Source organism: Salminus brasiliensis, chromosome 23 (assembly GCF_030463535.1).
Source record: "Salminus brasiliensis chromosome 23, fSalBra1.hap2, whole genome shotgun sequence".
In the NCBI taxonomy this organism is placed as follows: Eukaryota; Metazoa; Chordata; class Actinopteri; order Characiformes; family Bryconidae; genus Salminus; species Salminus brasiliensis.
The window spans coordinates 23,953,200-23,975,904 of NC_132900.1; the positions used below are offsets into that span (position 1 = coordinate 23,953,200).

Genomic DNA, 22,705 nt, shown 5'->3' on the forward strand with positions numbered 1-22,705 from the left:
CCCAGCGTTGCCGTCACTAAAACACAAATATAAACATTTTGTTTATTTTTGATTTGGCAGACGTAAGTCCAAAGTCCAAAATTGCTTTTGCCAGATTTGTTCAATAGTCAGATATAGTCTTGATGCAAAAAGAAGGAAAATAGAAGAAAGGGCACACATCATTAAATGTCTTGATTAAAATAACAGATTAACATAACTGAAATAAGAAAAGAATAATAACTGAAAATAAGAAAAGAATAGATCTCCAGAACATCTCTAGTTGAGCCTCATGATCAAAGGAAGCAGAGTGCATCCTATTCCATTGCCTTCTCTCCGCTCTCCAAACAAAAGCAATCTTGTTCCTCAGAATCTAACTTTCTCCCTCCATCGCTCCAGTCTTTCCTTCATCCCTGTGTGCCGTATCTCAACAAAACAAGTTCTACGACTGAGTCCAGTCAGAGGCCTTAACATTTTCAATTCTTAAAAACACCAACTTGATTGCTCCAAATTTTGATATGTACTTTAATTCTAAATGTAGTTATGATATGCTGAAGCTTACACATTGTAAACTTACATCTGTCTTCTGTATTTTGTAAAGATCTTTAGAGGCTCAAATGTTCCTTTTACCACCACTGTGAACAATTCTATCAAAGCTTACTGGAATATTTTGTTAATGTCTTAACTGTTTAATTATGCAGAGAAATGCATATTTGTGACTGATATTTTGTTTTTAATGTATCAATATTTTCTTAATGTTGAAATTATATTCCATGGCAAATGATATACCGTGCACAATACTAAGTGTCAGCTGAAAAGGTGTTTAACTCACTGCCATTAAAACTGTGGATATGTGCTCTCTTCAGTGATGTTGTGTTTTGTAACTTGTTTTATAAAAACAATAAAAGCCTCAAGATCTTGTGTTCCAGCGATTTGTCTCTGATTCATGTCATAACACCACCCTGATACCTTCAAAACAATATTGTGACACAAGGTCCACAATGCATTAGTGCTTCAAAACTGCCCAAAAACGTATAGACTCTGCTGAATGGCCTGCCCCTGCTACTCCACTAAGACAACATTAGCTGCTTATCTGTTCCATCAGCTCCATGATGCCATACAGGTATGCCAGCTGTTTCTGCTGACATCACCTCCTCATTAAGCTGAGTAGTAGCCAGTGGTCATCTGAATGGACGTTGAGTAAAAAGATAGAGATAAAGGCACAGAGGCACAAACATGACCTGTACTTAGCCTGAACAGGTGAGTCCAGGTTAGAGCTGCGATTAATATTTAATTGCATCTGGTAAATTCACTTTAGTCAGGCCAGGGAGGCAAACAGCACTTTTAACAAGATATTCTGATCAAAAATTCACCTTCAGAACAACAACAGTACAAATGCCACACCGGCCATACAGACAGTTAGGAGAGTGTGAAAACATATCTGCCTCTGAAAACACCTAGTTAACATCCCTGATGAACTGAAGAACTGAAGAAAAACAACACTGTCTGGAAGCTCCCATCATTGGTTACAACAGTTGAGTATAAAGTCTAATTTTAACAGCATTTTTAATTAATGTAAATGCATTTACCTTGGACATGTCCCAGGGGTGTTGAGTGTTAGTTTTTATCCTGAAGAAAGAACTATACACAAAAACCCTCTAATGTCTTTATGGTATACAGCTTATGTAAGCCTATGTACAGTATATGTACATAGGTAAAATATATACTTACCTATATAATGTACATGAGAGCAGCGGGTGATATTACACTGTGAGTATTACTGAGAACATCATGTTCAGTCTAAAGTATAAAATGAGAATAAGAGTGTGACATCAGTAGCGCTCCCTACTGTAAGGTGACTCATTCTAGTCTTTCTGCAGTGGGTAATAATAACTTTCTATGGTGAGAGATCACACTGACATGATTGCTAAGTGACCCCAGATTTGTCAATCAACTAAGAGTTTATGTTTGTGTTGGTCACACCATGTTCTAAACCATATCCATTTACCAAAAGAAGATCTGGTTGTGTTTTGAGAGAGGTTGAGAGGCAAAGGTTTATGGGCATAGCATTTCAATAAAGAATAAAATACACCTCTTTTATACTACTGTTTATTCTGGAGGGTATTTCACAAAGTAAATCTTGCTTTGTTGAGGTATCAAGTTTCTTCTTAGTGAATGACTCCCCTTGTGGTCTGTTTTAAAATCAAGCACACGCCTGTTGGAGAATGACATCACTATCACATATCCTATGATGTAGTGCTTAATATATACCATATCATATTGTCTTAGTAAAGTATTCTGCTGATTAATTGTGTTTGTAGGTGTTTGTATAAGGACAATAGTGTCAGGTATAATGTTTTATGTCTTAGAATACATGCAAATGAGTAAATGGAGATGTTTCCAATGTAACCAGCAGATGGCATCGTTTTGCAGTTTCTTTCCCCATATACACTTTGTGTATACATAGCAATGCTATCTTATCGCTTACATGGCAGACCTATCCTAAATGTGCTCTCACTTCCAAAAAACAGACATGCTTGAAGACAGAGCTATTACGTTTCTTCTTAATTTTAATGTCGATTAAAAATACATTAGAAATAGGTCAGGCCACTGTATGACTGGAGCTAATCGATGATCACCTAGTGAAACCTTAAGCCAAAAATGTTGCTAAGTACTGAATTGTTTCTAGAACTGCAGAGGAGCTTTGTCTGGCATCTTCCAACACAAGAACTGAAGTGTGTTAGACTCTTAGATTCATCTCTAACTGGATCCTGTTGGTATAAAATAAAAAAGTGAGAGGAGTGAACTACAGTAAAGCAGTTCAGAAGCTAAACACAACACAATCAGCTTAAACCCAGAAAAGGAAAGAAAGTGCAAACCCATCACACTTGTTTTGGAGTACATGGAACGGCGTGAATGGAGCTACTGCACAAAAATTACAAAAATGTGTCCACCTCTCTGTTTTAATGACAGTGTGCACTTGAGCTGCTTGGACAGGTTTGCGTGAGAACCTCTGATGAGCAAATCAGAGCTGACCTTTCTGTACAAAGGCCTTAACTTGGACCAACTGGTTTGTTTAACCTACCAACTAAAATGTTGCCATCGTGTTTATCAGCCAGGTAATTTGCTTACCAATAAATGCAAAATGGAAGAAAATTATTAAAAGTTAACCCTAAAAAAATGTGGTTCTCTGCACCTCAAATGGTCTAAATTAAACAAAGTTTTGCTCTAAGTGTTAATTACAGTGTACCGTGTACCGTGGTCAGGCCTGTCATCCCTCTCCTCCCATCACTCATCATGGGGCGATGCTTGCCAGCACAGGCATCTGCTAACTGACATAGCAGTTAGCGTTCTTCTCCAAGCATGTTGAGCTCCAGTGGTGTTGCATTAGCAGCAGTTTGAAAAGATGTGGTGGAGGAAGACTGTGCTAACCTTCCCGTTCACAGTGTGTGGGGGACAGTCCTGGAATGGGAGAAAGCTGGGAATCAGCATAACATGTTTTATAGCACAATGCAGGGAGGAACAGTAATCTACTGAATGATTCATTACAGTGAAATATGAAGACTATGGAGACGTTAAGTGTTCTTGACTGGAATTTATTGTTTGCAGTTGGGTTGGGTCTTATTAAATATGTGTTTTGTGTCGCTGGCTGCCATCTCCACAACACAGTGACACACTCAAATTGGTCCAGAGAGGTAAACCTGACAGAGCTAAAGCGCATCAATCTTTTCCGCTATTGCGAGTCAAACACTGAGCGCCTTTATCACACGCTTTCATGATTACACTGCAATTTCCCGCCATGCGACTTCTCACTTTGACTGATTTGTTTTCATTAGTTTCTGAGTGTTGCGCTATAAAATAATTACTTCAGCATACTGCAGGGAAGACAGAGTGCCACATTTTCCTCCCCTGACGGAGAGGTGAAGTGTAGACTGTGTGTGTAGCTGATCAGAGGCCCAATCAGACATGAAACAGCAACAATTTGAGCTTCTTCAAACACATACATCAATCAATTCACGTATAAACAAACAAATCCAAAGAAGTTGTGAGTTTGAGTAATGTCAGCAATAAACAAGTACACATACACACAAGCACACTGAATTGATTCCAAAGTAAGGCACTGTTTGTAGCTTTGACTCCAGTCTGTCTGTGAGTTCAAAAGCATCTCCAATGTTTCCACTAATGGTGCGGTAGAGACAGTGTGTGTGTGTGTGCTGGTTACACAGGGCCACTGGATGTGAGCTCTCTGTTGCCATAGAGTCAGAATCAGTGCACACACACACACACACACACACACACACACACACACACACAGCATCTCCAGTCCCATTAAAGTGAAAGTTTATTAAAAAATCTAATCTCATTAAGTGTCCCACCACAAATGTAATTGACCAACTCTGACATGTATGTGTTCTCAATTTATTTGGTAAACTACACAGTTAATGGTAAAACATACAGTTCAAGGCAAAACATGCCAGTTATTCTCATATTTGAATTAGATCATTTGTTTCCATGGCAATATTTACTCTTAACGTGAGGGTAAACTTAGAGGTGTGATTTGTACGTGTTACCCAGTGTCTCAGTCAATCCTGCTTCGTTAGGGCTGTTCTTCACTCTGCCTCTGTTGCATGAACCACAAAACCAACTGCTAATCAGATTAGCGGTGAGCCTCACGACATCCGACTCACAGTGGGCAGCAAGAACAGAAATCACTAATATCCACAACAGAGGGTCTGCAGCCTTTAGGGGCATTGAGAGAAGGTCACAGCTGATGGCTCTGATAACACTGATACACCTAGACATAAAAAGATTCAGCAAAAGATGTTGAAGAGTAAGAGGAGTATGAGAAGATGATGAGTAGGAAAAAATAAGCAGAAGTAGTAGAAGATGAGGAGTAGGAGACAATGAAAAACAAGAAAAAAGGAAGGCAAAAAAGAAGATAAAAAACAAAATGGAAGAGTCAAAGGCATCTAAAGAAGAAGATAAAAAAGAAGTAGATAAAAAGTCAGGTTAAAAAAGAATGAAACTAAAATTGAAACGGACAAAATAAAAAATGAACGATGAGGAGTAGAAGAAGATAAGAAAGAAAAAAGGAAGATAAAATAATAAAGAAAGGATTAAGATGAAACAAACCAAACGAAAGTGAGGAGATTAAATAAAAAAAGGAGATGAAAAAGAAGACAAAAGTGAAGTAGAAGATAAAAAAGATGGTATGAGGAGTATGAAAGGGAAACAAAATAATCACAATGACGAGGATGATGATCAAGGACTAATAATAAGGATGATGGTGATGATGATAATATATAAGGTGATTGTAATGATCAGAATGATGGTGATGATACTGAAAATGATCAAGAAGCTCATGATAATGATGGCCATGATGATGATGGTGATTAAGATAATAATATGATTATTAATGGTGATTAAGGTCATGATAATGAGGAGACTATGCTCACTTGCTGAGGCAAGGAAGGGGAACTTCAGAAACTTGGGCTAGACTTCAAATTAATCCAGACCCCCCTTTTTTGCCACGCAGAGATTGAGTTGAATTAGAAGGAGAAGCTGGGGCGGTGGTTTTTGTCACAAGAATGGGAGGAGTAGTTTTATAGTGTGCATAGTAATGGAGAGGAGGGGTTTGTGCATGATCCTTCTACCAAACTCAAAGGCCATAATAATTACGGTGATGCAAATGATAATGATGATGATGCTGTGAGTGATGATATTGATCAGGATAATAATGATGATGATGATAATGATGATGCTGATGCTGGGAGTGATGATATTGATGAGGATAACAATAATGATGATGGTGATAATCAGGATGATGATAATGGTGATAAGAATGATCACATAATCAAAAAAGGATAGTGATGATAGCAATGTTAATGTGCTGATCATTATGTTAATAATGGTGATGATGATAATTGTGATGATAGTGGCAGTGATGATAAGGATGATGATGATGATGATGATGATGATAAAGATAATGATCTAGATGACAATCATGATTATCAAGTTGATGGTGATGGTAATGATGGTCAAGGTAATTAAAATGGTTATGATGGTGATAATGATCAAGAAGAGGATAATGGTGATAATGAGGATAGTGATGACAGTGATACTAATAGTGATGATTAAGCTGTTGATAATGGTGATGATGGTTATAATGATGATGGTGGTGGCTGTGATTAAGAGAATTATAATGATGATTCTGATGATAATCAGGAAGATGATAATAGTGATGATCAAAATAAAGGCAATGATAGTGATGGTGATTTTAGTGATGATGCAGATGATTATGATGATGGTGATGATCAAAATGATGATGGTGAGGATGATGGTAGTGATGGTGATGATTAAGATGAGGATGAGGTTTCTCTCTCTCTCTTTCTCTCTCTCTCCCTCCCTCTCTTCCTCTCCCACTTCTGTGTGTGTGGCGTGGTGACGTGCCGCGCTGCCCGGACTATAACTAGAGCGCGCGAGCAGATCGCGCGCGCAAACGGAGCGGATCGCCGCGGACGCACGAGGACGCACCTCTTCCTCCTGCCTCTCTTTCAGCTCTCCTCCACACACGCATACATGGGCACACGCGCGCTTGCACACACGAACGTACACAGGCGTGTGCGCGCGGCACCAGCATGGTGGTGGTAGAGACCTGCGCAGGCGGAGCGCGTGCGTTTGGACGCAGCGGCACGAGATGAACAGCGCTCAGTAATTTTTGTGAGCGCGGGCTGTCACTTAAGTACGTGAGGGGGAAGGAGGGGGGGGGGGGTACTGCGTGAGGGGGGCGCGACGATGAACTCCTCGGACGGAAACGGCACGGACGCCCCCGGCGCGCAGATCGCGATGGAGATTGGCGCGGAGAACGTGGCCACGCTGTTGGTGTTCGCGCTGATCTTCGCGCTGGGCGTGTTGGGCAACGTTGTGGTCATCACGGTGCTGGCCCGCAGCCGGCCGGGCCGGGCTCGCAGCACCACCAACATCTTTATCCTGAACCTGAGCGTGGCCGACCTGTCCTACCTGCTCTTCTGCGTGCCCTTTCAGGCCACCGTCTATGTGCTGCCCACCTGGGTGCTTGGCGCATTCGCCTGCAAGTTCGTCCACTACTTCTTCACAGTCTCCATGCTAGTAAGCATCTTCACGTTGTCCGCGATGTCCGTGGACCGCTATGTGGCCATCGTGCGTGCCCGCAGCTCCTCATCCGTGCGCGTGGCCCGCAACGCCCTGCTGGCCGTAGTAGCCATCTGGTTGCTGTCCCTCGCCATGGCGGCACCGGTCGCATATCACCAGCGCATCATCGAACGTGAGGACAACGCGACCTATTGCTGGGAGCTGTGGCCGCAGGCGCACCACAGAAAGATCTACGTGGTGTGCACCTTCGTGTTTGGATATGTGCTGCCACTGCTGCTCATTTCTTTCTGCTACGCCAGGGTGAGTGCGCGCACCTGTACGCACTTACAAACACACCTCTAGAACTAAATACACATTTCTACTGCTGCACTCACCTGAACACACCTGCATGCAACCTGCACACATATCCACCTGTCACACCAGCATATATGTGGATGCGCTTGCACACACACTTGCACATGCCTGTTTGTGTGCAAGTCAGTTCAAGTATGTACACTCCTAGATGCATCTTCATGTAACTGCAAACATCTGCACAAGCCTTACCTGAACACATAGGGATGCATAATTTGTGTGTACCTGCACATTTCCATACATATGCACATATGCACGTCCACTATATGTCCAAATGTTTGTGGACACCCCTTCTAATGAATGCCTTCAGCTACTTTAAGCTGCACCCATTGCTGACACAGATGTGCAAATGCATGCAAACGATGCAAGCTTGTCTAGTCTCTGCAGAAAAGCCATTAATTGCCATTAAAATAGCAGATAAGCAGAGGCATAAGTACCCCCCACTGAGCTGTGGAGCAGTGGAACTGTGTTCTCTGGTATGAGGGTGCTCCATTCAATAAATTTGGGATGAATTTGGGAATTAGGGATAAGATATCTTGCTGTCACACCAAACATTTTCTAATGTGAATCTGCCAGTTGTTCTTTACATTGTGTAAACATTTTATGATGAATTAATTGATTAAAATCTTGAACACACATGCATGTACCTGCACACCTCTGAACACGCACAGCATGCAAATGCACACAACTGAATTAATCCTTATCTACTCACAAATACCTGAACATAAATACATGCATACACTTGAACATGCAACAATGCACTTTTAGACAAGATTAGTGCATTAATGTTTACTTTAATGCAAAGTAGCCAGAAACACTGTAAAACACAAGTTATCAGAAACACTGAATGTACAGGTGCAGCATGTAAGTGTACAGTTACAGACTGAAGCTCCCCTGTAAATGTACAGCAACATGTATTAACTGTGTATCAACTCCCTCTACCCTGTCCCCACTGCTGACCACAAATTATTGGGGTGATGTTAGGGTGTGCATGTGTCTATGAGTGTTTCCAATAAAGTGACAGCCCTGACACATTTTACATTCAAAAACACTTAAGAATTGTTTGTTTTATGTTTGCAGGTTTTAAACCACTTGCACAAAAAGCTCAAAAACATGTCCAAAAAATCGGAGGCTTCTAAAAGGAAGGTATGTCTCTGACTCCCACTGTGCAAATTTAGATCTGAGTTTATCTGTGTTGTTTGTTTCAGATTGGATTGTGATCTGACTGTGTTTTGTCACAGTGTTTTATCGCTGAACATGATTAAGTGTAAGTGTAGCTTATGGGGAAATAAGCACAGTTAATTTAATAACTACTGTCAGTTTCTGCCGGAAACTTTACTGTTTAAAATAGAAGTAGATGGCACAGTCGCTGTTTCAGTCCAGCCTAAAATTATGCACTTTCAACCCAAAACAAACTCTGCACTGAACTGGCTCTCCCATGCGTGCCCCCTTTCCACATAAATAAAAAATATATTGCAGTAAGTAAACTGAAAGACAGACAGACTGACTGAAGTCATGTTTTATTAATGTGAAAATGATGTGCGCACAGCACAGCCTGCCTGTGTTTTACTCTCCTGATAAGAGGCTGGGTGTCATGGAGATGTATACCTGTCTCACACCGTGTCATGTCAGGAGCACTTTCCGACCAGAGCAGGGCTGCGATGATCATTGCAGCACACTGATCTTGGTGGGCACCCCACCAGCCTTTCCAGCACAACTGGACATTTTCTAAGATGTACCTGAGGGAACGTTTGTTCAGTCAGGGAATGTAACTGTGCCAGATTTAGCTACAGCTGTTTGTGTGACGCCGTACTTATCCAAAGAGACGTCAGACTCTTTATTTTATTTTCTAATTATTTTCTATTTAAATTCTTAATACTTTGGGGAGCAAAATACATACATGTACAGACTTAGAACCACAGAGCTAACATTCAATAACAAAAAGAAAGAATCATAAAACCAAAAACAATAGTGGAAAATGCTTCTGTAGGCTGAATGGGTGGGGCTAAACTGCTGTTGGCTTAATGGGTGGGGTTAAATTGCTATTGGCTTAATGGGAGAGGCTAAACTGCTGCAATCTAAATGGAGAGGACTAAAGCTGTGATCCTAATGGATGGGGCTAAACCGAGGGAGGCTGAATGGGAGAGGCAAAATTGCTGTAGGCTGAATAAGTGGTGCTAAACTGCTGTAAACAGAATTGGTTGAGCTAAACTGCAATAGGCTGAATGGGTGTGGCTAAAGTGATGTAGGCTAAATGTAAAGTAATATGTAAATTTGTTTTTGTGAGATCACAAAAAAGACTGTTTTTGCTGTTTAGTGTCCATATATGGCTTTAAAACTTACACTCTTTCCATTCTTTCTACTAGTGTGTTCTATGTGTGTGTGTGTGTGTGTGTGTGTGTGTGTGTGTGTGTGTTTGAGTGTGTTTGTATTTTGAGTTTTTAGTAAGGTCCACACTGTTTGCATGTTGTTGTGCTTATTCTAATGCAGTGTGCTTGTTTTAATATAAATAAAGATAAGATAAAAATAAATGTTTACTGTTCTGGGAAGACCCTGTCCTTGAGTCCTGGAGTCTCAAGGCTGATCCTTGAATATTTGCAGCCTGTGTGTGTGTGTGTGCGTGTGTTTATTTCCAAACATTGACATATAGATAAGGCCTTTTGCTTTTGGCTTTGCTGAACACATGCAAACACCAACCGAAAGACAGGATTAGCATTAGACAGCATTAGACACTCAGTACAAACACTCTACTGGAACTGTTACGTTATACTGTGGATTTAATAAAGATTCAGTTCACTCCTTACTTTTTGCTCTATATGTTGTGGTGGATTCAATTTTAAACAAATGGTAATTTTACCATCAATCTACACCATCAGTCTGCACCCATAATGATGAAGTAAAAATATGTTTTAGAGAGTTTCCAAAATTAGAAAATCTAAAACTGAAATCTGATTCATAAAAGATTTTAGATCCTTCACTGTGCAACACCACATTTTGAACAGGTGAATCCTGTTTGCTTTAATCATCCTTAAATAGATTTGCCCATTGTCCATTTGCAGGTGATTGGGATTGATTGGACACACCTGGGTCTGTAGGGGCACACAGTTTGCACTGCACTGTCAAGACAAAAAAAAACAAGCCATAAAGTCTAAACAACTGTTTGTGGATCTCTGTGATCAGATTGTGGTAAGGCATACATCAGGGCAAGGATATGAAATAATATCTAAGATTTTACGTTTTCCTAGAAAGACAGTATCCTCTATCATTTTAAAATGGAAGCTTGGCACAACCTTAAACCTTCCTAAAATTGGACATCTAGCCAAATTGGACATGCAAGCAAGAAGGGTCTTGGTCAGGAAGGTAAGAAAGAACCCAACAGTCACTCTAAAAAAACTCAAGTGAACTTAAACGTTCAGTGGTAGAACGAGTTGATGGTCAACCATCTCTGCAGCAGGCCTTAATGGCAGTGTGATGAGATGAAAGCAGCTGTTAAGTAAAAGGCATATAACAGCCTGCTGCTTATCTAGAAAACAATGCATATAATCTGGCTAAAACTACACCTAACATGGAGGTGATAGTATCATGCTATGAGTGTATAGTGACAGGCGCAGGGAAACTGGTGGTGATTGAGGGAGAATTAATGCAGCCAAATACAGTAATTTCCTTGGCAAAATCCTCTAGAATGCACAAAAACTGGGGCAACAGTTCATCTTTCAACATCTTTTAGTGGCTGAGCCAAAGCCCAGACTTGAAACCCATTGAACCTTTGTGGAGGGATCTGAAGATGACAGTTTACAGATACTCACCATCCAGTCTGATGGAGCTTCAGAGGAGTACAAAACTACATTTTGTAAATAAGAGATTTCAGCATTTCAACATGACAAGTTTACATATATGTTATCATGATTTATATGATATTACCAAGGATATGCAACGTGCCATTGACACAAAGAACCAAAAGCTGTTTGAGTACTAATAGTGCCTCTTGTAGGCAATGTTCTGACTGTTAAACAGTGAACAGTGAGAGTGAGTTACAAACCAGGTTCATTAAGTTATTTTACATTTCAATAAATACTAAGCAAATATGTGTATATATTATGCACATACAGCAATTTGTAGCGTGGCATGATTGTTGGTGCTTGTTTGATATATTAACCTCATAGCTCCAGGGCCAATTGTTGGGGTATAGGCTAAAACTGACTGATAGACTGTGTTTGAGGCATTCCAGGGAAATCTGAGTTTTGGCCAAACTCTCACGCTGAAAGGTCAGAGAAGCAGCTGATAAAGAGTCTCTTTGGACTGTGTTTGTCTTCAAGGCATTACCTGGATTGATTTTGCTGAAAAGACACAAGTGCAGAGGCAGAGCTGAGCCGAAGTCATCTCTTATCAGTGTGATTAATGATGGCCTGGGGGAGCACATGAAGAAAATAAATAAATTAATTATAAGCAATAGGCAGATTACGGACTTGCTATTCAAATGGGCATTACTCTCTTCAGCCCTGCACTGAGAGCAAACCTGTCAGAGCCAGCTGTGCTTGCAAAACGTCAGTTCCTATCTGAGCACTACATACACAACGGGTCAAAGTTCTCATACAAGGAGAACAACTACAAGTATGTAATTTAAAGGAATACTTCATAAATTCAGAGGATTCATTTAGAGCCAGCATGCCAAGATAGCTCATCATTTCAGAGTCAGAATCACTTAAATATTAGTATTATTTAATATTAAAAGAATACAAAGACAAAAAGAATTAAATAAACATATATAATTGCTGGACAAGAAAGTATATATTAAATTGTCCTGTTTTTATTTCACATGTTACACACATGTTATACATGTTACAGATGGATAAGAGCATTTGTACAAAAATGCAAATTTATGGCATTGAGTGAGAGTTCTGGGGGGGATGGTAAAGTTCTAAACAGTACATATGTTTGTTAAGTTCTAGGTGACAATAAAGGGGTTTGTGAAGTTCTAAAGCCACATTAAGAGGGTTTTTATTAGGTTCTGGGCCACAGTAAGGGAGTTGTTTTACATGTTAGACCACTGTAGGGGGTCTGTAAACGTCTAGGCCACAGTAAGAAGGTTTGTAAAGTTTTGAGCCACAATAAGAGGGTTTGTAATGAGGTTTTTACGTTCTGGGTCACAGTAAGAGGAGTTTGTAATGTTCCGGGATGCATTAAGAGCATTAGTAAAGTTCTCGGTCACAGTAAGTGGGGGTGGAGTGTAAAGTTCTGGGCCACAGTAAAGTGGGATATAAAGTTTTGGGCCACAATAAGGTTTGTAACCATAGTAAGAAGAATTTGTAATGGCTTTAATGGGAGTTTGTATGGTTCTGCTACACAGTAAGGAAAGTCTTTTACAGTTTTACGCTAAATTAGTGTAAAACTGTAAAAACAATTTGTGATTCAGAGCAGCCTTGTAGCTTCTCAGTGTCTCCATTAGTTCACATCTTCAATGTTGTGACAACAGGATTGGTCTGTTTTAAGTCTCTGCCTGTAAGTTGGGATGAGATGAATGAGACAATGGACAAAATCCTCAAGAGTAGTTTGTGCAACTGCTTGATAGGCATCTTTATAGTGCTGGAGCAGTGATCCACAATGTTCTCTTGTAGCACAAGTGATAAGTTGTCTGCCATTTCCTTTGTTTGACTGGCTCTGTTAGTCTTTCAAATTGTTAGTCTTTTTACTTTTATTGCCCATTTTAAGCATCCGAGCCATAAATGTCCATTACCATACTTCCCCTTACATCCCCTGACTCTTCTGTGTGATAAAGTAAACACCTCAAGACCACACACTATATGTACACACATTTACCAGCCACTAGATGTTATTAGTAACACTTGTTTCTAAACCCATTGTCTATTTTCTTCTGCTCCACTGTTCATATAGGATACTTTATAGAATAAACTTTATTGAGAAACACAGAAACATAGTTTAAAATAGTGTTTTTCTGATAAGCAGTGCTGATAAAATGGACAAGGATATACTTACAAAAATACTTGAAAATGGTGTATTTATATTCAAGTACATTCATGGCAAGTTTCACAATTCTGTTTTTAAATACATATATATAATGAAATTATCACATTTACACAAAAACTCTATTTTTAGTGTAATAGCAGGGTTTTGGAGAGGTGCTACACTTAGTAGGTGTGCAAGTAGTCTTTTGTAAAGTGTATTACACTGCGATATATATTCATGTCCAATGCGTTCACAGTAAACTTCAACTAACGTTAACCAGAGCTGTATCCCAGTGGTTCTGACATTAGCCAGTGAGCGAACCTCTAATGTTTAATTATGCTAAACATGTCCCTCACTCGCTGCTGCCTCACCTGACACTGATCGTTTTCTGTGGGTGAGGGCTGGGGTTGATTTCTTTTAAAAAAGTTCTTATATCCATAGTTAGCTATGTTAGCTAGCTACCTAACCTGAACAGGTGTTCTGTTGTGCTACTCATTGAAATGTCTTACCTAGCAACTGTACGCATGCACAAACCCACAATTTAGAATGTTTTCATGCGTTTTTCTGTGATTATTCTGTGCTTCATACAATCTGATCTTACAGTTAATATTAGCTTGAGTGTTTCAAAAGTGTAAACTGTGATTTCAATAAAAAAAAAAACAATTCCTATCCCTTCGCAGTGTATATTTATAGCTATAGCCCCAGCAGAAGTGGGTAGCATAGTAAATCATAGTTCACACTTTTGAAACACTCTGAGGTGGTCACTAGATGGACATAATTTCTCAAACTGTTAAGCATCTATTTTTCCAGCCCAGTCAGAGACAGTAAGGAGAAATGACGATGTTATTTTTAAAGTAAATAATAAAAAAACATTCTGGGCTTTTGACCAGTCATCCGGGGCTTGAGCCCCATAAGCCACCCTCCCTCTGCCACTGAACTCTCTCTGCTCTCTGGTAGGGTAGAACAAATGGGAGAGGAGTCAACAGGAGAGGTGTGCTGTCCTCTCTTATGACTCCTTGCCAGGTTGAGGAAAACCACAGCAGCTCAATGAAAAATAGTTCTACATAGAACCATGACAATTCAAAGAACCTTTTGGTTCTTTACATTCTTTACAGAAGCTTTCTAAATGGATTCTGTGTAGCACCTAAAATTATTGAATTTGTTCAGTATGATTGAACATTGCTTATTTGAAATATTTTTATAGAATAAAAATTAAATTACTTTCCATATTGGTATTTTCTGACCTGTTTGTATGTTCTATCACCTAAATAAATCTAATTAATTGAGTGATACAATCTCAGTTTTAATTCATTTTAAATGTTCTTGCTTTACCAGTTGCAAATCAGTGCTGGTAGATTGGTCTGCTTTTCATACTAATTTGTTTTTAGAGCTGTAATTAGCTTCCAGCTCCGCAAGCACAGGGTGCTCATAATTAATCAGTAACTAAAGAGATGAGCTGTCTTCAGCACATTCAGTCAGATACTCACAGAGCTCAGAGAGGTGTTACATTGCATATTTGTTTATCAAATGATGCAGTGTGAACACACTTAGGCAGTCAACACCAGAGCTATGTGTAAATAGCTAGTATTCCTCAACTTAAGACCTCATAAAATCAACCAGTTTTAACTGAAGGTTTTGAGCAGATTTGAATAAGAATTATGTTTTTGTTTACATAAAATCAAGTTTTATCAGTGCTCTCCTTACCCCCACAGTAGTTTATCAGACAAGATACAATGTTTGAACCTAATAAAAGAAATTAATACATTCAGAGACATTCGGTATGGAATTGTGTTTTTTTGTACTCACTGATTTATTGCAATTTATTTTATATGGAACGTCAATGATGGTAAATGTCAATGTCAGTGGTGGCAAATCTGAACAAATATGTTTTATTTGAGGACTATATTTTGTCCTGCATGTACCCCCTCCACTGTTATCATGATATGCAATTTAAAACACATTTTAGACTCAAATCTATGGCAACTCAGGCACCAGGCAGTGTATTCATAGCCATTTGGTATTGTATCTCTCTATGAGGGAGCTTTTAGAGATTATGAACAATTCTGACTTATAAAGTTTCTCTAGAAACAAAATAAACAAAAATACTAAATGAGACTCTTTTGTGTATGTATGTGTGGTGGTTCTTTTATTTGTCTTTACTTCCTAACAGAGGTACAGCAGGGGTTTATTGATGATTGGCTTATAGCTCATTTTGCTCATTAATACACTCCACTTTTCTACACATGCTGAGAAAATGCTGTGACTAATTATTTTACTAAATCAGCTCACCCAGCATGTGTGTGGGGGTATGGGGAACAGGGCAGGTGTTGTGTAGCAGCTTTTACCCTTATGGGTGATATTAGTCCATAAACATCCTCAATGAACACTTTTATACACTTAAATAGGATATATTAGCCCAGGAACCACCTCAGAAATACCCCATACAGCCCATAAACACAGCAGTAAACACCCATTCATATTAGAAAAGGAAATATTGGTCCATAAACACATATAAACTTCTATAAAACACTCATATAGACCAGCATATGTTATATTATTCCATAACCACCTCAATAAAGAACACATTCGAATAGGAGATTAGTCTATACACACTTCAGTAAACACTTATTATTATTAGAATAGAACATATTAGTCCAAAATGACCCTAATAAACACCTTCAGTAGACTAGCAGACTCTACATTAGAAAAGGGGGTATTAGTACATAAACTGAATCTCAATAAACACACCAGTACACTAGAGTAGAATATATTAGTCTCTAACCACCTCAATAAACACGACAAGATATTAGTCCATAAACAACCTAAATAAACATCCCTTTACTATACACTAGCAAATAAACACCTCAATAAGCACTTCTATATACTAACAGCCCTAATCAGCTTATCCAGCACGGAGAGCACAGCAGGTGTTGTGTAGCACCTTATGGGTGACATTAGCCCATAAACACCACCTATAAACATTCCTATACACTAAAATAGGATATATTAGCCCATGAACAACCTCAGTTAATAACCCAATACAATAGCAATGGACCATTTACATTGGAAAATGAAATATTTCTCCATAAACACTTCTATACACTCTAATATGAGATAATAGTGGATAGGCAACCTTAGTAAACACACCAAGTACACTAGAATATGATATATTCATCCACAACCACCTCAATAAACACCTTCATACATTCGAATATGAACTATTAGTCCATCAACACAAAAAGCTTTCCTATATACTAGAAAAGGGGATATTAATGAATAAACAACCTCAGTAAAAACATTGGTAGATATTAGTTTATAATTACCTTGATGAACAATCCTATACACAAATTAGTTCATAAACAACATAAATAAATACACCGTACTATATACTAGCATAGGAGAAAGCCCACAAACTCCTTAATAGACACTCATAAACATTAGAATAGGAAACAAATAGTCCATAAACAGATAAACAACACTTCTGTATACTAGAATAAGTGACATTAGTCCATAACCACCTCAATGAAAATAGGAGATATTTGTCTAGATATATTTGTCTTAATAGTCTCTTCACAGTGTCTTCTTTACACTAGAATAGAAAATATTAGTTCATAAAAAACCTATACAAACACACCAATACACTGGCATGAGCGATATTAGCCCATGAACACCTTAATAAATATTCCTATGCATTCATAAATAAATAATAAAATATAAATATTAGTCCATAAACACTCCTATAAAGGAAAAAGGGGATACTAGTCCAAAACCACCCCAATAAACACTCCTGTATGTTAGAATATGAGATATTAGTCCAGAAACACATGACAAACACTCTTATACACTAGAATAGAAGCTATTGGCCCATAACCACCGTAGTTAACACTCCTATATATTAGAATAGAAAATGTACCTCAATGCAATTCAAGCTTTAGTCATTATACTAATACAGGTTTGTACAGTACAACAAAACACTGCTAGGCAAAGTCTCTAATGCAGATAGGACATACCATAGTGCAAGGTCAATAGACAAAACACGAGACAGTGTGCATAGCCAATAAGTACAAAGACAATAAATATAAAAATATATAAACAAATATGTGCACTCAATAAAGACTCCCATACACTAGCATAAGAATTATTAGTATATGAACATGACAAACACTTCTAAACACTCCTATACAATAGGAGATATAAGGCAATACCCACTTCAATAAACACACCTATGCACTATCAAGGAAAATGTTGAAAAAAATATTTCAATATTGAAATATTGTTTTGGAAATAATATCAACTGCACTGTTTATAAATTAGTCTTAGGAACAAAGTCTAACCATTTAAGCACACACCATTATACATATGTATTTAAGATTATGTGAAAATTAAATAGATGAGCCCAGACAGTATATGAATGTTCACTGGTCTCTAACTCTGTTTCACCACATTTCTCCACAGACGGCGCAGACAGTGTTGGTGGTGGTGGTGGTGTTCTGTCTCTCCTGGCTTCCCCACCATGTGGTACATTTGTGGGTGGAATTTGGTTCCTTCCCACTGAATCAGGCCTCCTTCATTTTTCGGGTGGTGGCCCACTGCCTGGCCTATAGCAACTCTTCAGTCAACCCAATCATCTACGCCTTCCTCTCCGAAAACTTCAGAAAGGCCTACAAGCAGGTGTTTAAGTGCCAAATCACTAGTGAGTCGCCACTAAATGACATTAAGGAGGTCCGCAGCAAAGCTGAAACCCCTCTCTCCACTAACTGCACTAATGTCTGATGGACTTGAGCATGCTGAAGCAGACTCGAGGAATAAGGCTGTCAACAATGCCTAAAGTTGGGCATAAACTATGACGGGCTGAAACTAATGCAGTTGACATTACTGTCCTCTTTTTATGCCAACTGTTTCTTCTAAGTCCTTCTGTTTCTTTTTGGTTAAAAGATTGGTTTATACAAAGAAATCCATCTTACTCCAAAAGTAGTCAAGACATGTTGGGTATTTAATTTGCATAGTGCAAAGCCTGAAGTGTGTCTGTCGTTTAATCCATGTTTATAGATAAGTTAGTCATACAGTGTCAGAAAGTACATTCTGTTAGAGATTATTGAGGAGAGTGTCTGGTTTGTGGAGAGTACATGTTTACGTATGCAGTTAGCCCCATGCTAATTGGTGTATGTATTAGCTACATTAGTCTTGCAGCTCCAGTGTAAAACTAAAGGCTGAACAACTGCATTGGTGGTAAGGTAATTGTAAAAATTGTATTTTTCCAATCTCTTCCTTTAAGCCCCCATTGTCACCGCTCTAGTTTAGATGTGTAGCATGGGCAGCATAATCTTGGAAATACGCTTTTATTCACAATAAGATGACTAATGGCCAGTCTTATTATTATAAAATATATATTAGGTTATTATTCATTTTAGTCTCTGGAGCAGATTAACTTATTTAACATGAACAATTTGGCTCCAGAAGGTGTCTTTTCTTAAAAATTACAGAATGTCAACAGAATTTTGACTTATAGAGAACTGTTCACAGTGGTGGTTAATATAACCAGATGTCTGAACCTCTAAAAGCTCCCTCACAAAAAGATATTACATCATATGGTTATATGGTTATAAATATAATGCCTGATGTTTTGATAATATTTTAGTTTTAAAATATGTTTGTAATAAATAGTAGTCCCCCCCCCCCCAAAAAAAAAAAGATTTTAAAGTCTTTCAAAGATTTGCCAATATGTTACCATCAGCATTTCACATAAAAATCAACACACACATGTAAGGTTCACTGGTGGGTCTGGAAAATAAATAAAATGGCTGTATTTGTGTTGTAGTCATGGTGACGCCTGGTTCCTATCACCACCACTGTAAGTAGTCTCTACATTTCTCTACAAGAAGCCAGAATTTCATACCAAACCCTACTCTAAATGTGTTCATCTCAATTAAACACACTGATATTTAAAACAATTCAATTGGCACTGAAAGTGCTAGACCAAGTTTTGGCACTCCACCATAAACTTGAGTTCTAGTTCATATTGTTGTTCACTGGTTTAGCATATTGTTGATAGTTCTGAATATGTTTATTTATTTGAATGCAGCCAACGGTGTGAATGCCTCTTGTGTTTACTGTGCCTTTATTTATGATACGCTCGGCTCAGAGAGAAAGGAGACATGCTAATGAAGTAGCTCATTTCAACAAGCGCATTCAGCCGTTGTAATGTAATTCAGCCGTTTTTTTAAATGTTTTTGTTTATTATGAGTAAATCATGCTGGCCACTGGTGGCTTTTCCTATGCGGACGTGCTTTATGAAGATTAATGGGTTGGTTCTGTTTGCCACTTACAGCAGTAACAGTGGCAGTGGCCTGTCAGATCTGCCCCTAAATGACCCACATTTTCTCCAATGACCAAACCAGAGACTGGATTCACCCCCTTTAAGCTCCATGTCTACTTCACCGTAATGAAATTGGACGTAACAGACTGGAAAGGGGCTAAATGCATTAGGGGATCCTGCAGAGAAGAGCAGACAAGAGCCATGATGTTCCCAGAATGGTGGCCCAAAAACTGTAGTGAGATTGGAAGTTCTCATTACAAGCCTCATTGCTTAATTCAGATTTGAGATGTGTGACCTGTATCAGACCTGTGCTCTGAAATGACCTGCATACAGACATCTTAAACAAATCATCACACGTATGTATCACAGCCTTAGCTGTGAAACCATGGCTTCTATGCTCAAATAGTGCACTTTAAAATGTGGTAACAGCGCTATAACACTTGAAATGTGTAATTAAGTAATTAAGTTTTTCATGAATTTATGGTGTCGTTTCACAGTGCTATTACCTCAGTAACAGTCAATCAAATTCTACATACTAAGTTCATGCATGTTATTGACCAAATTATTTGGAGCCAAACTGGACTGCAAGTCAGAGCTTTCCCCTGGCCAATAACACTAATAAGAGTCCTTGGGCAAGATTCTCAGTAATGTCAAACACGATGTTGATACAAAAAATCGAAAGTAAAAGTAAAAGTAAAAGCATCCAAATGTACTGAGTGTCCTAGCATTTTACATCCCTAAGTTTTGAGTCTTCTTTTAATTTCTGACAAGAAGAACCATCTCTCTTCAATCTATATCTGCAGCTTTGATGTTCATCATGATGATCAATCCCAACAGTTCAGAATAAGCTTTTAAATATGTGCTTAATCAGTGTGTTACAGCCATTAACACTCGCCTATGAGACCTTTTAGAACATTCAACAAAAGGTTGTTAAATCCACATCAGGACATAAGCCATTGTGAAGCCATTGTCAAGATTTGCATAGTTCTGAGCTGTTTGTTAAGGAGCAATGAAGGCCAATACAAGTCAGGTGTATTACAGCATTTACTATGAAACAGTAAACACATTAAAGAAATGTACACCAAAGAGAAGGTAGCCTGGGGAGAATGAATACATGCATGATGAGTGGAGAAGGCACCTAGTAGTCAAGTCAAGTCAAGTCAAGTCAAATTTATTTGTATAGCGCTTTTTACAACTGTTGTCGTCACAAAGCAGCTTTACATAATTATTACTTAATAAAGAACAGAGACAGAGAAGAAAGAAGAAATAACATGAAGCGTCAAAGACCCCCGTGAGCAAGCCAACGGCGACAGTGGCAAGGAAAAACTCCCTCAGAGCTGGAGGAAGAAACCTTGGGAGGAACCAAGACTCACAAGGGGGACCCATCCTCCTCTGGCCAGACTGTTTTAAACATTAATGATAAAAATTACCAAACCAGGTACAACAGAAAGTTAATAGTTGTGATATTAATAGTGTCAGACAGGCACGAGTCCATCTAGGTTTCAGCACGGCCACCAAACAGGCAGCAGCGGCTGGCGGGTGAGCCATGGGTGGTGGCGGGTTGGGGGGGACCCGCTGGCTGGACTGGTAGGTGGCAGCTGGTTAGATGCAGGTAGAGGGGACCTCAGCAGGCAATCTTCCTGCAGATCGGGCTGGGTGGCCATTTACTCGGGGAAGGTAAAGAGAGAGAAGTTAGTTCTAAGAGGAATTTTATGGAGTGCAGAGAATGTTGATCATCAGCATCTGGGTATGTCTGATGACTCCGGCAGGTCTGATTATCACAGCATAATTAAAAGGAGAGAGCCAGAAGGTAACACGGACACGGGCGTACCCTGAGAACACCAGCATCTATCTGCTCCACCGTCAACAAACCTGAGTGATCGCGTGTAAGCAGCGAGACGACAGCTCCAGCATCTCAGAGTACTACAATTCCCTGGGTCCGCGAACCCCTGGACCTGCAGCCCTTATCTAAGAAACATTAATTACCAAAAGCTAAACTAAACATATAAGTTTTCAGTTTAGATTTAAAGATTGAGACTGTGTCTGAGTCCCGAACATTATCTGGAAGGTTATTCCAGAGCTGGGGGGCTTTATAGGAAAAGGCTCTTCCCCCTGCTGAGGTTTTCAGAATTTTGGGAACGCGTAAGAGGCCAGCACCCTGAGATCTAAGTAGTCTTGATGGTTCGTAATATACTATAAGATCCTGCAGGTACTCAGGAGCGAGGCCATGTAGGGCTTTATATGTTAATAAAAGAATTTTGTATTCAATACGGAATTTAACTGGGAGCCAATGAAGTGCTGATAGAACTGGACTGATATGGTCAAATTTTCTAGTTTTAGTAAGGACCCTGGCTGCAGCATTTTGCACCAGCTGAAGTTTATTGAGGTTCCTGCTGGAACAACCTGACAGTAACGCATTACAGTAATCTAGCCTTGAGGTAATAAAAGCATGTACTAGCTTTTCTGCGTCTTGTAGTGATAAGGAGTTTCTTAGTTTGGAGATGTTCCTAAGCTGCATAAAGGCTGTTCTACTAATATTAGCTATATGTTGCTCAAATGATAAATCTGAGTCGAATGTGACGCCAAGATTTTTAGCTGCTAAACCAGGAATGATGGGAGAATCTGCCAAGTCTAACATTAAGTCTGATAGTTTATTTCTAGAGTCTTTTGGACCTAAAAGGAGAACTTCGGTTTTGTCACTGTTAAGGAGAAGGAAGTTATGTGACATCCAGAGTTTTATATCCTTTACACAGTCCTCCATTTTCTGTAGTCTAAATTTATCGTCAGGTTTGGCTGATATATAGAGCTGTGTGTCATCTGCATAGAAGTGGAAATTAACGCCATGTCTGCTTATAACTGAGCCCAGTGGTAACATGTATAATGTAAATAATAGTGGTCCTAAAATTGAGCCTTGCGGAACTCCATATCTTACTTCTGTGTAGTTTGAAGATAAATCATTTATCTTTA

General features: G+C 39.0%; 1 protein-coding gene across 1 annotated transcript; it reads left to right on the forward strand.

The window, feature by feature from the left end:
- The first annotated feature begins 6,771 nt into the window (after positions 1 to 6,771).
- On the forward strand, positions 6,772 to 21,159 carry LOC140545597 (galanin receptor type 1-like). The gene is made up of 3 exons (XM_072668449.1): positions 6,772 to 7,407; positions 8,539 to 8,604; positions 17,878 to 21,159. Exons 1-3 carry the CDS (start codon positions 6,772 to 6,774, stop codon positions 18,193 to 18,195), a joined length of 1,020 nt encoding a protein of 339 aa, XP_072524550.1. The 3' UTR covers positions 18,196 to 21,159.
- Positions 21,160 to 22,705: the final 1,546 nt, after the last annotated feature.

Excerpts from the sequence above, each read along its gene's own strand:
- LOC140545597 (XM_072668449.1), top strand. The coding sequence starts at position 6,772 with ATGAACTCCTCGGACGGAAACGGCACGGACGCCCCCGGCGCGCAGATC. Across the intron at positions 7,408-8,538 it reads TTTCTTTCTGCTACGCCAGG|GTTTTAAACCACTTGCACAA; the intron begins GTGAGTGCGCGC and ends TTATGTTTGCAG. Across the intron at positions 8,605-17,877 it reads CGGAGGCTTCTAAAAGGAAG|ACGGCGCAGACAGTGTTGGT; the intron begins GTATGTCTCTGA and ends ATTTCTCCACAG.